At 46.6% G+C, this 16,170-nt stretch overlaps 1 protein-coding gene across 1 annotated transcript in view; it reads right to left on the reverse strand.

Moving 5' to 3' along the window:
• The window catches only part of MRVI1 (murine retrovirus integration site 1 homolog), a 78,075-nt gene extending 62,324 nt beyond the window's left edge, over positions 1–15,751 (reverse strand). The window contains 2 exon segments of the mRNA XM_030917497.1: positions 15,531–15,725; positions 15,728–15,751. Of these exon segments, the coding sequence (XP_030773357.1) occupies positions 15,531–15,725; positions 15,728–15,751 (219 nt within the window).
• Between the last annotated feature and the right edge of the window lie 419 nt (positions 15,752–16,170).

Raw genomic sequence — 16,170 nt, forward strand, 5'->3', positions numbered from 1 at the left:
ACTGGGATTAAAGGTGTGAGCCACGATGCCAGGCCATGATTGATATTTTTAATGTGCTAGGGTTCTAGCATATGATTAATATTTTAAATAAATGTTTATATTACTTCAGATTTCTTTCTCTTTCATTCAACAAACACTTTATGGTTATCCACCATGTGCCAAAAGCAAATTGAGATATGAAGAGAAGACCCTCAAGGGCTCGCAGTCAAGCAAGGGATACAAAGAATAACTCATAATAAATATAAGGTAACAAGGGACGGACCACATTCTGTGAAAGTTCAGAGGAAGGAAAGAAAACTCTTTAGTGAGAGGAGTTGAAGAAGACTCTATAAAGGAGTGGACTTTTGAGTTGGGTCTTGAAGGATGAGTAGGAGCTTGGACAGCAAAGATGTTAGAGGCCAGGATTCGGCCAAAGGGAATAGCATTAGCAAAAGGCATTACTGGGAATCAGGAATTTGTCAGTGTAGCTGTTGCAGGTGCATGGACTATGACATGTGAGATAGGAGAGGTCAGGGCTGGGGGAAATGTGAAACTACAATAAGAGATTGAGCCAGCTTCTGAAGGACCTTGAAGCTACTCTAATGAGTTTGGTCTTTATGGTTTTGAAGATGGGAAGTCCTGAAGGTTAGGCTTGAGAATAGCTTAACTACCCAAAGGGAAATACAGAAATGTTAACAGCAGATCATCCATGCATCCCTCTATTTATACTGGTTGAGATGACAGAAGAGGCCCAGTTATTAGAATATCCATCATCCCCTATAGGAATTCTGAGGAGTTCCCTGGTAAATTGGAGCTGTGTCGCTCTCCATTTGGAAACCTAGAGTTGGCCAAGAGGGAGTGACGAGAAGTCAGCATGGTGCTTGTGGCTGAAACCAAGACTGGCTGGCCTGTCCTCATGACCCTAGAGCTCCAGTCCCTCCGAGGACAGATACCCATCCTTCTGCCAAGGACTCCCCCTAGAAGAGACATCCAGGGAGTTTTCTAAAAAGCAACAACTCATTCTCTGGATAGTATGCCTTGAGGGGCTGGTGACAAGCTTGTCCTCCTGTGGCTTTATCCCTCCGTTCCTATAAGGGTAAAATGGCCAAAGGCCTGCTCTGTCTCACAGGAAGATTATGCAAGTAAAAAGAAATGACGAATGTGTATACACTTTGATAAGTGTCATATGGTCTATAAGTACCCTTGAGTCATGATCATTATTAAAATTAACGATGGTTCTATTCAAGGTGAGCCAGTTTTTCCCATCTTTTGTCCAGTGGGCTCCCTTGGTGGGAGGCCAGCAAGCAGCAGAGAAGCTGGGGGTTTCCAGGGGACCAGAAGGGAGGTGGAACAATGATCTGGGGCCCTGAGGACATGCAGTGGAACAGTATTCACAAGGGCTGGGGAGGTTAAGAAGGGGAAGCAGCGTGTCAAATGGCAGGTGGCCAGATAGAGGGGGCGGCAGCCAGGGCCAGGGGCAGGTGCCAAGCTTAATGGGAGAGCCAAGGAAGAAGAAGGAATAGGGAGTTTTCTACTGTGCGGGTTTTCTGGTGAGTAGGAAGAGCTGAAGTCTTTCCAGAGGAATCTCTTCACATCATTAAAAGGGAGTAGCATTAGCAAAAGGCATTACTGGGAATCAGGGATTTGTCAGTGTTTCTGGCAGGTGTGATCTCTTGGATGTCAATTAACCAATGAGCATCCTCTGACACATATTCTGAGCTCAGAGGTGCAAATTAGAGACCCATGTGCCTGTTTGCTAGCAGTGGTTACAAGTTTTTAAATTAGTTACCAATGTTCCATAATTGTAAGAATTCACATAAAGGTCTGGATAGCCTGCTTTTCCTTAAACTGAAAAGATGAAACAATCTTGGGCCCACATTTCTGCAGAGTAACCTGGTTTGAGCTATCCTAAATTGGCTTCCTTCAGTGATTTGTGCTCAAAGGCATCTGAGTTACTGCCCTGTGTCATGTAGTTTTCATCCTGGCCTGGTTTTCTAGAGCACAGGAGGTTTGTGCTTAAAATCTCTCCCGCCCACATCATCTGGGCAGCCTCATGCCTATCACCATGGGAACGCCAATGGAAACTCTGACTGTGCTTATAGCATGCACCGGCTTCTTTCCCTGGATTTTATTCTGACCGTGAAAATTTGAGCTCTGAAAGTTGCCTTTTTCATGTCTGTCATATTTAGAGAATTTCTTTCTTGTATGAGTCCTCTGATGAACAAGAAGAAATGCAGTTTGGCAAAAATATCATTTTTACATGCATTCTATCATATGGCTTCTGCCACCCCTCGTGGTGGGGCTTTACAAACTCCTGGCATGCATTGATGAGGATGAGCTATTTAAAGTGGCAGGAGGGCCAAGCGTGAGCTAACTCCATGTTGTAGTCTGAAAAAATAATTGTGGTGGTATTAGGAGAGTTATAGTACGTATCCATTTCCAAGAGTTTCATATATTCAGGCTGCTAAATAAGTAAAATACATATTTTATTTTATTTATTTATTTATTTTGAGATGGAGTCTCACTCTGTCTCCCAGGCTGGAGTGCAGTGGCATGATCTCGGCTCACTGCAACCTCTGCCTCCAGGTCAAGCAGTTCTCATGCCTCAGCCTCCCGAGTAGCTGGAACTACAGGCGTGCACCACCATGCCCAGCTAATTTTTACATTTTTAGTAGAGATGGGGTTTCACCATATTGGTCAGGCTGGTCTCCAGCTCCTGGCCTACAGTAATCTGCCCACCTTGGCCTCCCAAAGTGCTGGGATTACAGGCGTGAGCCACCACCCCTGGCCTTTGTTTATTTATTTTTAATCTTATTGACACTATCTACTTCTCAAAGCAATTTAAAGTAACCAACAATAAAATATAAGACATGAAAACATGAGACTATATAAATGCGGGAATGATGGATGATTTGACAAACACAAATATCCCGCAGACAAAGAGAAGCTCATGCTCCTAACTGTCTATGGTTGGGGGTTGTGGTTCAACTATTTGCCCTGAAACCTAATGAAGCCGTGATCCATGTGGCCCAGTCTTTGAGAAGGCTCGCCTTACAGAACTGTTCAACAGAAACAAAACCAACATAGAAGGAACTTCATTCTGTACTCTCACCTTTCAAAGGACATGGAAGGGGAACAAATCTTCACTCCCATCCTCACCTCTCCTCTGCTTTTTTCTCTTTCCTTCACTTTTCTCATGCCCCGCTCTCTGATGACTCTTCCCCTGCTTGCCTCGCTGCTCAGATCCTCTGTCTACCTTCTCTCTCAATTTCTCTCGCTCCAGCCTTTACTCCCACAGCTCCATCTAGTTATTTTTTGTGCAGATTATCGTCATTTGTTCATATGATTGACTCACAAACATTTACTGAAGAGTCTTGCAGAGCAAAGACCTTCTTGGAGAAGAGAGGGGCACCGGGCTGGCAGTGATCAGATTCTGTTTGGCATCCAAGAAAGGGATGTACTCTGTGAACACTCCCACATTATTGGACCTTATTCTGTCCATTCATCCAGCAAACATTCTTTGAATGCCTGTTGCGGTCAGGGTCTATGCTAGGGTCTGGGGAGACAAAGGTGAACTGGGCAGGCCTCTGCAATGCTTCTTATTCATTAGCATGATGGAATGGGGAGAGAAGGGGAAGTAACCTCCACTGTTATTACTAATAGTGTCCTTGGTGTTGATACCTACCAGGTAAATGGGTACAAGGCACTGGAGTGAGCTGCCTTCTGATAGGAATTTTCTCTGCTTGCTGGCTAATGGCTACTTGAAGCAAAGCTCTCCTGACTGTAGGCACCTCACTGGGGAGGAGGACCAGGGCAGAGGTGCCCACACAAAAAGACAGAAACAAGCCATGGGTGGCAAGTGCCAAGCATGTAACTGCAGACACTCACAATTCCAAGTGGCTTACAAGGCAGGAAGCATAAAGCAACCCGGGGGAAATCCTCTAATCCCTTGATGGAACATCCTGGAAGGCTCTTCACACTTGCCTTTTAATGTGTGCAAAATACCCAAGTCATAAAATCATAGTGTTATTTCCCTCATCAGCTCACAGAATCATTGAGCAAGCTCTGGGCGACTTCTCCTTTTCTGCAAAACTGTTTTTGTGGGAACATTCAGGTCTTGTGGAGGCTGTTTTTCACTCTATCAGGGACTGGGGAGACAGTAATCCAGGAGAGAGTGTGTGGGAAGATTCTAGGGGCCCTCTGGGGTGAATTCTGCCAGATTTTAATGCAGTGCACACACGCATCCCTGCTCCCGTTCTGAGCTGCCAAACACAAGGCAGGCGTTCAAGAAAGCTTGGGAGAACCGTGAGACCAAATATCACTGGCCAGGCAACTTACTGGCTTAGGGGCTTCCGGGCCTCAGGCTCAGAAGTCACACTACCTTATGGCATACTTTTTAGCTGTATAACCTTGGGCAAGTTACCTTGCCTCTCTGTGCCTCAGTTACCTAATCTGTAATGGAACTATCTCACAGGGTTGTTATAAGAATCAAACAGGTTGATATAGAAATAGGATTTCTGGATAAAGCACAGGATGTCCCTGTTATATTTGAATTTCAAATGTACAACAAATAACTTTTTAGTATAAGTGTGTCTCAAATATTCCATGGACATAACTGTATTCTCTCTCCCTCTCTCTCTCTCTCCCTCCCCCCCCCCCCCCCCCCCCCCCCGAATCTTGCTACGTGCCCAGGCTGGTCTCAAATTTCTGGGCTCAGGTGATCCTCTCAGTCCCACCTGAGTAGCTGGGACTGCAGGTGTGAGCCACCATGTACAGCACATAATCATATTTTCATTTGCCAAATCTGGTAACCCTAGATGGCAAGCCTGTGGAAGGGCATCTAGCACTGAGCAAATGCTCACTAAGCATTAGATGTTATGGTCCCTTATTATTCCCTTGGGGATTGAATTAATGACTTTGGCATTTGGTTTTGAGAAGATTGTTACTCTTAGTTCTGGGTCTCATCAACCATTTGGAGTTAAATTGGGAGGGCCCAGCATCTCTCCTGTGGCTTCTGACCACATAAGCCCAAGTGATGAAGGACCCACCTCTAAGGCCACCTTCACCCGGCTCCACTCCCTCTCTCACCCTCTGCTTCTCAAACCAATCAATGCCCTTCCTGGGTTACAGACGTGGAAGCACAGAAACAAACGTGGCTAGAGGGAAGTGGCAGTTACTCAGGTCCACTGTATGGTGGGCCCTGTCCCAGATCTTCCTTGTGTTTTCTCACCAAATCCTCCCAGAAACTCAGTGAGTAAACCTCAGGACACGATCTACAAATTGGGGGTGATAATACCTCTGGAACTCACAGAATTGTGAAGAGGAAATGAGAAGATGAAAGTGAAGGCCACGAGCATGGAGTAGAAGATTGTTATCTTTCTTTTTTCTCTTCTGCTTTTCTATTTTGATCTCCACTTTATCAATGCAAAAATTGACTTGTCCAGGGCTGTGCCACTTGTAAATAGTGGAAGTGACTGAACATAGACTGTGTCCTTCCCATGACACCATGCTGCTCTTACAGCTGCATCCCCAGTCTTTGGTCTCACCTCCCCTGGTTCCTGGTGCCCTGCTGGCCTCTGACACTCTTATTCTTCCAAGCTGCACTCTCCTTCGCAGAAGGTACCTCTTCCTCCAGGAAGCCTTCAAACCAGCACGAGGCTGAACACACAGCTGGAGAAAGGGACAGCAGGGGCAGAGGATGCCATTGGTTCACTGCCCTTCTCACTCATCCATGGGCCCAGTCTCCCCGGGGGTCCATTTCCCTTCCCTGGAATCAGCCAGGCACTGAGGTCTAGGTCATCTCCCAGACGCTCACCCTCTAATAAGCCAGCAGGCCACATTTTGTTCTCCTTAAATAAATCTTATAGAAACATTTAAATGCTTATTTCACTCGTAAATTCTCAGGAATGCACAATAGTTTTCCTAACCGCTTGGGCACAGAGATAAATATAGGCCAGTGTCATAGATGGGAATATTAGCTTCCTTTCCCCAGAGTCACACGGCTAGGCTCGGGCTAGGAAACTGTAAGGAATAGCTCCAGCCCCAGCTCCAGCCCACTCCAGCGCAGGCAGACATTGGGGGTTTAGATCCTGTAGATGGGCACTGGCAGATAGCCCAGGAGAGGAGGACCTGCTGGGAGGCAATGTGGGCTAGTGAAGAAGTTGGGTAGGCCTAGACCAGAATCCTACCTGGGTGACCTTGAGCAAGTTACTAGTTACTAAACTTCTCTTTCACGGTCTTAAACATTATATAGAGCTAATGATCACTATTCTCTAGGCTTGTTTTAAGTATTAAATGAGAGAAAGCAATAATAATGACAGTGAAGGTGCTGGTGGTGGGTGGGCACTGTGACACTGTATCCCCAGATCCCTGTCTTATAGCCTGGAGGGCAAACAGGGACTGCCTTGGTAGACAGGAGATCCAGCAGCAAAAGCAGCCAGTGCTCTTACAACAGGATAAAAGGACTCTCTGGGCCGGGCGTGGTGGTTCACACCTATAATCCCAGCACTCTGGGAGGCCAAGGTGGGTGGATCACAAGGTCAGGAGATCAAGACCATCCTGGCTAACACGGTGAAACCTCGTCTCTACTAAAAATACAAAAACAAAATTAGCCGGGCATGGTGGTGGTCACCTGTATTCCCAGCTACTCGGGAGGCTGAGGTGGGAGAATGGTGTAAACCCAGGAGGTGGAGTTTACAGTGAGCCGAGATCACACCACTGCACTCCAACCTGGGCGACAGAGCGAGACTCCATCTCAAAAAAAATAATAATAATCTCTGGGGACTTGAAAGAAAATTATTATCCCAGCGGCAAGTCCTAGGGGTACAGGAGAGAGCAGAAGTGACTCTGCTGAGGTGTGCTGGACATGGGACTCCTCTCTGCCAAGCACAGAGGGTCAGTTCCCTGGCTCTCCGAAGGCTCTGCGGAGTCCTCCCTTGCACCAAGGGCCTGCCCTGCCTCTGGTGGATCCACTTTCCTGCCATTGTCCATTTATTTCTAGAAGTCAGGGATAAAGAACAACTGCCTTGTTGATCACTGTTTTTACTCTCATGCCAACAGACTCTGGGAGTGTGGAAAAGCATGCAATGTATGTTAGCTTTATTCCAAGGAGAGCAAGTCAGCTAATCGTTCATCCGTCATATCTTCTATCCTCCCTTCCTTCCTCCCTTCCTAACACTACTCCACCCTCCATTTATTCTGCTTTTTAACACAGTCATTTAATCATCTAGCCAGCCAATTATCTACCCAACCTATCACAGCACAATCAAACATTCATCCACCTTTCTGCCCATCCCTCCCTCCCTCCCTCCCTCCTTCCCTGAGCTCCCACCGCATGCTGGAGCCTATGCTTATGGGTGGAGATACACATGTGAAAGGCACAGTCTGTGGCCCCCAAGTAGCTCACACATAGCCTGATGTGGGGAGACAGAAAAACAAACAACAGCCATCTGTTTCATTTGCTTACAACAGGAACTAAGGGAAAATAATTGTAACATGCATTTCTGACTGTCCGTAACCGTCAACATTTCTAAAACACTTTCTGCCTTGTTTTAGGCACTTCCACAGCTAAATTCTCACAGCTCTTACCCTGTGCCCAGAACCACTAGAGCCCAGTCTAGTGGAACTGTCCTCTTGAGCTCTTTTTTATAAGGATGGGGCATCAAGCACCTGCTTCCCATGCCTGGGGCCTCTGGTGTCCTCGCCAGGGCCAGGAAAGGAAGGACAACCTGGCAGGATGACATCAGCAGGAAACTTGAGTTTGAATCTCCATTTGACCACAGCACAGCTAGGGGATCTTTGACAATTACATAAACTCTCAGAGACTCCATTTCTTCATTTACAAGATAGAGATAATAATATCTACCTTGGAGGGATTAGACCACATACCAGGTGCCCAGTATTTGCTACCATTATCTTGTATACCAGATACTAATATTTTACTGATAATTTATTTTATTTTTTTGAAGGCCTTAATTGAGGCTGTTCTTGCACAGGATGTGATAAGTGGAAATGAACTCAGAAGATGAATTCAGAATCCTCGATGGAAGCATCCAAGTACTTCCTGGTTTCTGGTGATTACAGTGCCCTTACCTGCCTCAGTTTTCTCATCTATAAAGTGGGATAACAATCATGCCTGTGTCTTGGAGTTGTTGTGAGTTGTTATGTGTAAAGTGCCTAGAGCAGTGCCTGGCACATGGGAGGCACCGTATGAGGGTTCTCACTGGGAAAGTTGGGGGGCAAAGGGATCCCTACTCTACACAGTCCTTACCAGGTTCCAGGTGTTTTACATGCTTTGTCTGTTTCCTCTTCATCTCATTCCTGACAGATAATTGGTCCTTTGGGTCATATGCCTTTTCTCCAGTGGGGGAGCACACGGTTCCCAACGAGTTTCCAGGGAGGTATAGGCAGAACCTCTCTGTTGGCCAGTGAGGACAGGGCTTGAACAGCCAAAAGGAGTCAAATGGATAGAGAAGTTGGCAATCTGCCTTCAGCAGTAAAGTATATGGCTAAACTCGAGATATTCCCATAGACAGCACAGAACAAGGCTTCTCCAGGTCCTGATGGGAGAAGGCCGTGGGAGAACACAAGAGCAAATTGGATCTGACAGAACTGGCATTTGGTAGTAAATCTACCAGGAAGTGAGCTTCCTGAGAGCAGGACCTTAGTTAGTTAATGCTCAATAAACATTTATTGAGCAAAATTCAATAAACATTGACTGAGTAAATGTACTTCATTTCCTCAATTCCATATTTATTGAGTGCCTACCATGTGTAAGTGAGTAGTCATCCCTTGCCTCTGTGCTCAAGCTCTATTGCATATAATGGGGTATTTTTGGAATAGAAATAAGAAAACAATTAATTATAGCCTATTTCCTCAGCTTACAACCATGAGACAGTAGAATCAGGCCTTGCTATTTCCTTACTATGTGATTTTCAACAACTGGCTTAACCTTTCCAAGCCTTAGTATCCTGATCTGTGAAATGTACGTAGTCATCACTACCATGTAGGAGTGTGTTCTGAAGGTTAAATGCCTAGAAAACACTATGAACCTCTGTGTTAGTTTCTTTCCCTTCGTCTGGATGAGATACCTAACTTCTCTAAATTCACGCTTTCATGGGGGTGACTCTCTCTGCTCTGTCTACCTCACAGTGGTTTTGCACTTTCAATGACACATGTGGAAATTTTGCAAACCATTTTGTGCTATAGGGACTGAGCACCTCTTGTGAGCTAAGTACTTTGCTCACCACTTTATATATACTATTCTGGTAATTAAAGTCAAGCTGACTGGGTTTGAATTTAGCCTCAGTCACTTCCTTAGCTATGTGACCCACTGCATATTACTCTTCTGTGTTTAAATTCTTTATCTGTTAGTGGGAATACTAATAGTATTCCCAGGAGTATTGTCAGAATTAGGTGAGATAATGTAACATATAAAACAAGCCTAATATGGTGCCTGGCACATAGTGAGTTCTCCATAAAGGTTAGCTGTTGTTAGTGGCTATTCCTATAACTCTTAGTTTCTAGATGAGGAAACTGGGGCAAGGTGAATCACTTATCCAAGGTAGCAGTCAAGGATGTGAAGCCTAAGTTCTTCCTGCTCTGCCATGCTGCTTCTGCCTCACATTCCTATGAGCCTTTCCTGTACCTTCTGGAACTCCCGGCTGCTTGGTCATCCTCCTCTTCTAAAAGGACAGATGGGTTGACGCTGAGCCCAGCCCCCTGACAGAGGGTGTAAGCCAGGAAAGGCCTCCTACAACCTTGCTCACTGTTTTTACTCTCATGCCAACAGACTTTGGGAGTGTGGAAGAGCACACAATATGTGTTAGCTTTATTCCAATGAGAGTAACTTTATTCCAAGGAGAGGATATCTACTATCCTCCCTTCCTCCCTCCCTTCCTAACATTAGTCCTCCCTCCATGTCTTCTGCCCTTTAATGCAGTCATTTAATCATCTAGCCAGCCAATTATCTACCCAATCCCAGATTTCTTATGGTGGCACTTATGTCAGTCCCCATTTCTGAGCCAAAAGAGGAGGAAGGCTAGCAGCTCCATGGCCAGAGGTTCTAGGTGCTCCACAAGCAGATCCCTTCCTATCAGGGCCACACAAACAGGACTGCTTCTCCGGAGCACACTCCAACCTCATCTCGTTACTTAAAAGTTAGGGGAGGGGAGAGGCGAGGATGCCACTCATCACTGGAGTGCTGCAGTGACCTCAAGTCACAAGAGCTACTGCATAACAGGGCTGAGCATCCATGTCTGCCTAGAGCATCAACAAATGAAACACAATGTAGATGCTCCGGGAGACCCAGAGTGTCTCATGTATGTGGCCTAAACCAGGCAATAGCATGGTGGACTGTGTTTCTAGGAGTCGACGTGCCCTTCCCCTTCCTCAATGTGTCCATGCCCCTTCCTCATTCTTCAGCCAAGCAATCAGACAGCCCACTCCGGTTAAAGTTGGGCTGTTTGATTACCTGGCTGAAGGAGAATGAGGAAGGGGCACAGACAGGCATGTGACATGCAGCTTTGGTTGCTGGCCCCACGAGCTTGTGCTCCCAAGGGGCTGGCAGGCAGAAGGGGTTTGGTGGTGCTTTGGCATTCCCCTGACAGCGAGCTCTGAAGTTGGCCCCTCTGAGGTGAGTGGCTTTGGGAACACAGGACAACGTACTGTTGGCCCAGGCCCCAGAGCTCTCACAGAGGACCCAGGGGCAGTAACAGTGCTCAGTGCAGGGTATGGACTAAGCATGGGCTCTGGGGTCAGGCTGCCCGGGCCCAGATCCTGGGCCTGCCACTTATGAGCCGTGTGACCTTGGAGGAAGGTAGTTAATTTCTCTGTGCCTCAGTTTCCTCAGCTATATAATGGGAATGATAATACCTACCATAAGGCTAATTATAGGTTAAATGAGTTAATACGGTAGACAAGTACCTGGCACAGGGTTAGCTATTATTATTAAGTGGCTTTGTGTGCAATGGAGGTAGGGGAGCAGGGGGAGGTGGTAGCTGGGGTGCTAGAACTGGTGATATGAAGAGGTGAAGTCTGCTTATGAGTTCACACTGACCTGCCTCTGGGGGCTTCTAAAACCCTTTGGAGGAGGATGGGTGTTGTTCAGGTGGAAGCGAGAGCCAATGAAAACTGGGCTCTTTCAGTTAACGTTAGCCTCTTTGTACCCTCAGGTTTATGAGCACTTCTGAGGATGCTGCACTGTTTGGGTGAGTCAGCTTCCTACTGTGGCTGCTGGTCACAGTCCAGGAAATCATCCAGACCTAGGTAAGATTGCATCTGGAGCCTGGGGCCAGGTCTGGGACCCTACAGTGAGGGGGAGATGGGCTGGTATGTGTCCTGAGCGGAGGTTAGGAAGGCTTTGAACACTGTCATGGGAGCAAAGACTGAAGAAACTAGAGAAAAAGAGACTCTGGGAAGACTCAGAACTGCCTTCCTGCATCTTTAGGATTTCACCCCATTATAGGTTGTATGGAGGGCAGAACCAAGGGAGAGTCTTGAGGGAGGCAGATTCCAGCTTGACCAGGACAGAGCTGGCCAACCAGTGCACAGGCTTCCTTGGGAGGTGGTGAGCTTTTCATTATAGAAATATTCCTACAGATTCCTACACCAGGCCCAGTGGTACATGCCTGTAATCCCAGCACTTTGGGAGGCCGAGGTGGGCAGATCACTTTAGGCCAGGAGTTCGAGACCAGCCTGGCCAACATGGCAAAACCCCAACTCTACTAAAAATACAAAAATTAGCCAGGCATAGTGATGCAGGCCTGTAGTCCTGGTTACTCGGGAGGCTGAGGCATGAGAATCATTTGAACCTGGGAGACGGAGGTTGCAGTGAGCCGAGATCACACCACTGCACTCCAGCCTGGGTGACAGAGCAAGACTCCATCTCAAAAATAAAAAGATATATTCCTACAGATCCCTGAGACCTACCTCAAGAGATTCCAATTCAGTAGGTCTTGGATGGCTGAGGAATCTGGTGTTCAAAAAATTCCCAGGGTGACTGAGTGGGGTTCACATTATAGAGAGCTTTGCCTGCATGGGCAGAGCTTAGATGTGACCTGGGATTCTTCTAGCACTGGCAGTCTGTCATTCTGTGGTCCCCCAAGGTCCCACGCTTGTGTCCTGACAGCGTCTATTCCTGCTAGAACCCCTTGGCTACAAACTCTTCCCTTTGAGTCTCTCCCTGTTCAAGGGCCAGTGCAGAAAACCCCACTCAGGACATAGCCTTGCAGAGTACATTGTTGTGGGGCTTTTTTGTGTGGTATTTGATTGCAGCTTCTGACTAAGGACCTGAAGGGTATGTCTGTCTGCATGCATGTGTATCTGCACATGTGTCTGTGTGTGTGTCTGTGTGCGTGCGTGCAGAAAGAGAAACAGGATCTAGTCCTACAGATTTTGTTTGTGTGTGAGAAGGCCTCGGCTAGTGCTCATGCCAGTGATGGGAAATAGCGGCTGGGACCTGAGGAATCACAACTAGGGCTGGACCCCGGGGAGCTGTAAACTTAGAGGGATGCTCTGTTCTTTGCCTGCTTCACAGACTGGGAATTCGGGCAGGATTGGGACTTCCAGCTGAGTCATCCTGGCCAACCCCGCTTCCTTGGCTGCCTGGCCTCAGATGCTCCCAGGGACTCAGGTTCCAACCCCCTGAAGGCTCCAGGCCAGCTCCTGAGGCCTGACCCTCCCGAGGCCATGACTACCTGCGAAACCCAATGTGGGTTGTCTGGTGGGTGCAATAGTGGGAGAAGCACTTTACCCACCATGCCTGGTTCCCTTCTGAAAAGCTTTGAAATGCCCAGGGCAAGGCAGTAAGGGAAGAGGGCAAAAGAAAGTTGAGTTTGATGTGGACTTTGGTTGGGGAGTCTAAACTGCCCCAGCTTCATAGTCCCTCAGGCTATAGAAGGCACTTGAGGGCTGGGCTGAACAGGCAGAGTCCAGGAGGCAGCAACTAACCCTTGTACTGGGTAACACATAAGAAACCAGCAGCACGGCAAAGTTGACAGACTTGGTCTCAAAGTTTCTTGGCCAAGACAAGGTCTGTTGACCAGAACGTAGAAGAGCTAGGATTCAAGCCCAGCTTGGTATGACTGCACAGTTTATATTCTTAAATCCTGTGCTACGTGTCCTCCCTGATAGGACCTGGGCCTCCTGGCTCCCGGCTCCCCTGAATTCCTACTGGCCTTCCTAACCATCATGGTTTCAAAACGCTCATAGGTACAGCGCCATTAGGTTGGCATGATGAATTTCTAGAGGTTGCCACAATGCGGAGAGGGTTCCATGAGCCTGCCTGCCACGAAGGTGAGAGTAAGGGATACCTGATTGGCTAGTGGGAGCTCTAAATTCCAGTTCCCCACAAGTTCAGTCTCCCTGTGACCCTGAGCCAGAACCAGACTCTTATTAAATAATAGATGGTCTCTGAAGGCCCTTCAAGTGCCATGATTCTCTCTGCGCTCATGGGTTATCAAGACTATAGAGAGAATGTTTGCAGGTACTGATAGCTTCTGCATTATTGGGGCCCAGCAGAAGGACCCATGAGGGAAGAATGCATGAGGGAACATTATTTTTACAAATGGGTAGATTCTTAGTGAATATTCTCAAGTTATGATTACATTTGTTTTCTTACACATTACAACTCTGGGAACTTAAATAACAAACACTTTAAAAAGAATGGCCCTTTGGATCTCCATATCCCAAACCCATGGGATCAAGATGTTGTAGAACTTGGCAGTCTTGTGGGTGGGGAGATGCCCTTCCCTTGAATGTCTAAGTGACAGGTGTTTATGTTGTCTGTTTTGTGTTTCCTGAGGATATACTTTGAAAGAACTTTTAATTATAAAGCTTTGTAACCAGGAAGAACTTAACTCAATATAAAAGCCTGTCTTCACTGACAGCAGAGGTGCATCTTTGCTGGTCTTTCATTATCTTATATTTTAGGAATGCTTTTATTCTTGGGGCAGCTGTTTGGGGGAGTTGCCCAGGACGTAGGAGCTAGATTTTGCCTGAGAATCTGATTCAACGGCACTACCATTGTTAGTGAAGTAGAAGGGGCCAGGGATGGCCATTTTAGAGGAGTCCAGGGTGAGGAAATAGGGATGCTAAGGAGACAGAGGCCAAGAAAGTCACGGCCTGAGGGTCTGGAAGCAGTCGCCTTTGAACACAGTTGTGAGTGTCTTGTCTCCTTTCCTTAATCCCCGAGCTTTTGGAACTTGGCACCCTCCAGCAGCAGGACCCACTATTTCCCAGAATGGGGGCCTGGACTTGATAAAACCCTGGGCTGGGCTGCCTGAGGCTGAAGGGCTAGGAGGTTGGCCCACTGTCACTTAGACATTCAAGGGAAGGAAAATCCCCTCACCCCTAAGGCTGCCAAGTTCTACAACATCTTAATCCCATGAGTTTGGGATATGGAGCTACAAGGGGCCATTCTTTTGTAAGTATTTACTATCTAAGTTCCCAGAGTTGTAATGTGTCAGAAAACAAATGCCACTATAACATGAAAATATTCACTAAGAATCTGCCCATTTATAAAAATAATGCTCCACTTACAGATTCTTCCCTCACTTAACAAGTGTCTATCCCACTGGCTCAGTCAGTTTGGACGACTGTTTGATATAACAGGACAATACCATTTCAATGCAAATCAACTGCAAAGTTCATGAAGTCAAAGAAAACAGTGATGGAGAATTTCACATGCAAGGTCTTTGACCAAGGAGATCAGATAGAGCTTATCAATTAAGTGAAGAAAATACAATGAGGATGATGCTCAAATAAGTTCTTCAAAAGGGAATAATTTGAATATTGAGGGATTGAAAGAGATCCTTAGGAAAATGGATGAAGCCCTTAAGTATTATATTAAACAGACAGAGTCTCTTAATTAGGTGCTGTAAAGTAAAATGTGAAGAGCGTGTTACTATGTGAACAGATCATTTTGCTGGTATAATAAATAAATATACCCACACCAAAATCAACATTTTATTCTTTCTTCAATCTGAAAATTAGTACATAACCTATATTTCATAATCTGTATAGCTAAAAATAGCTTGTTTTGAATGCCTCATTTGTACAATAAAAATCTCAATGTCCCTTTAAATTAACTTGCTTTCATCATTTCCTTTCTATTATAAAATTTCACTGAAAACCTTTTTTGTTATTTACTATACAATTTTGATCTCCATTTCAAGTGGATTCACTTTAAGTGGCCTTTTCTCATGCCCACTCCCCTGACATAAGAGGTTCTCAGTGCTAATGGTTCTCATCTAAGTCTTTCCCCAGTTTCAGAGGGAGCCTGCATGGTTTATGGTTTGACTTCTGAGGCCTCAGTCAGACACAGCCTAGATGGTTGGTTCTATATTCAGAATATTTGCAGCCTCGGTCAATTCAAATCAACTCAGAGTAATTGATTCCTCAGTATGGAAGCCACATACCTTCTCCAGGTACCCACTGCAACCTACATGAGCTGTCAGCAAACCCTCTGGCCAGCCTAAGAGCTGTGGCCTCAGCCCAGGGTGCTTGGCTTGGCCCCCAGCCAGGCTAGCTGAGGGCAGAGAGGGGGCACTTACTTGGCCGGCAGGGCTCTGGGCTGCCTGTGGCTCTCCGGGGGGCTCCTCATCCTCAGGAATGTGGGGCATGGCAGCCTCCTGCTGGGAGTGGCCACGTGTGCCCGGAACCTCCGCTGTGTCAGCCCCAAAGATGCTCCAAGAGGCCTGGGCTCCACAGGCTGGGGAGACGCCAAAAGGACAAGTCAAATCCATTCCCATCCCTGTCCCAAGCTGGGTTCCATTTCCCGGAGCCACAGGCCACAGTGAGAGCCGGCTTGAGTTTGCATCAACACCGGAGGTCAAACCAGGCTAGGCGAGGGCATTTGGAATTTCATTTCCTCCGGCTCTCTGGCTTTGTTTACAAAGTCAGAGGTGACCTTAGAGATTTTGCATCTAATTTGGTCTTTACAGTAAACACAGCTATCCCAGAAGGGAGAAAAGTGCTTCAAACTCCTCAAAGCTGTAGCTAAAGGAAGATACTCCATTGAGATCAGATTGGCAGTTGTTTACCACTTACTGAGCACCTACTGGGTGCCAGGCCCTGTCCTAGGAGCATCACCATGATTTAATTGAATCCTCAAGATGACCTCTGATGTAGGCATTAATATTCCCATTTTACAAATGAGAGAACTGCCACAGAGAGTGAAAGTCACTTGCCCCA

This window comes from Rhinopithecus roxellana, chromosome 15 (assembly GCF_007565055.1).
Source record: "Rhinopithecus roxellana isolate Shanxi Qingling chromosome 15, ASM756505v1, whole genome shotgun sequence".
Taxonomy (NCBI): Eukaryota; Metazoa; Chordata; class Mammalia; order Primates; family Cercopithecidae; genus Rhinopithecus; species Rhinopithecus roxellana.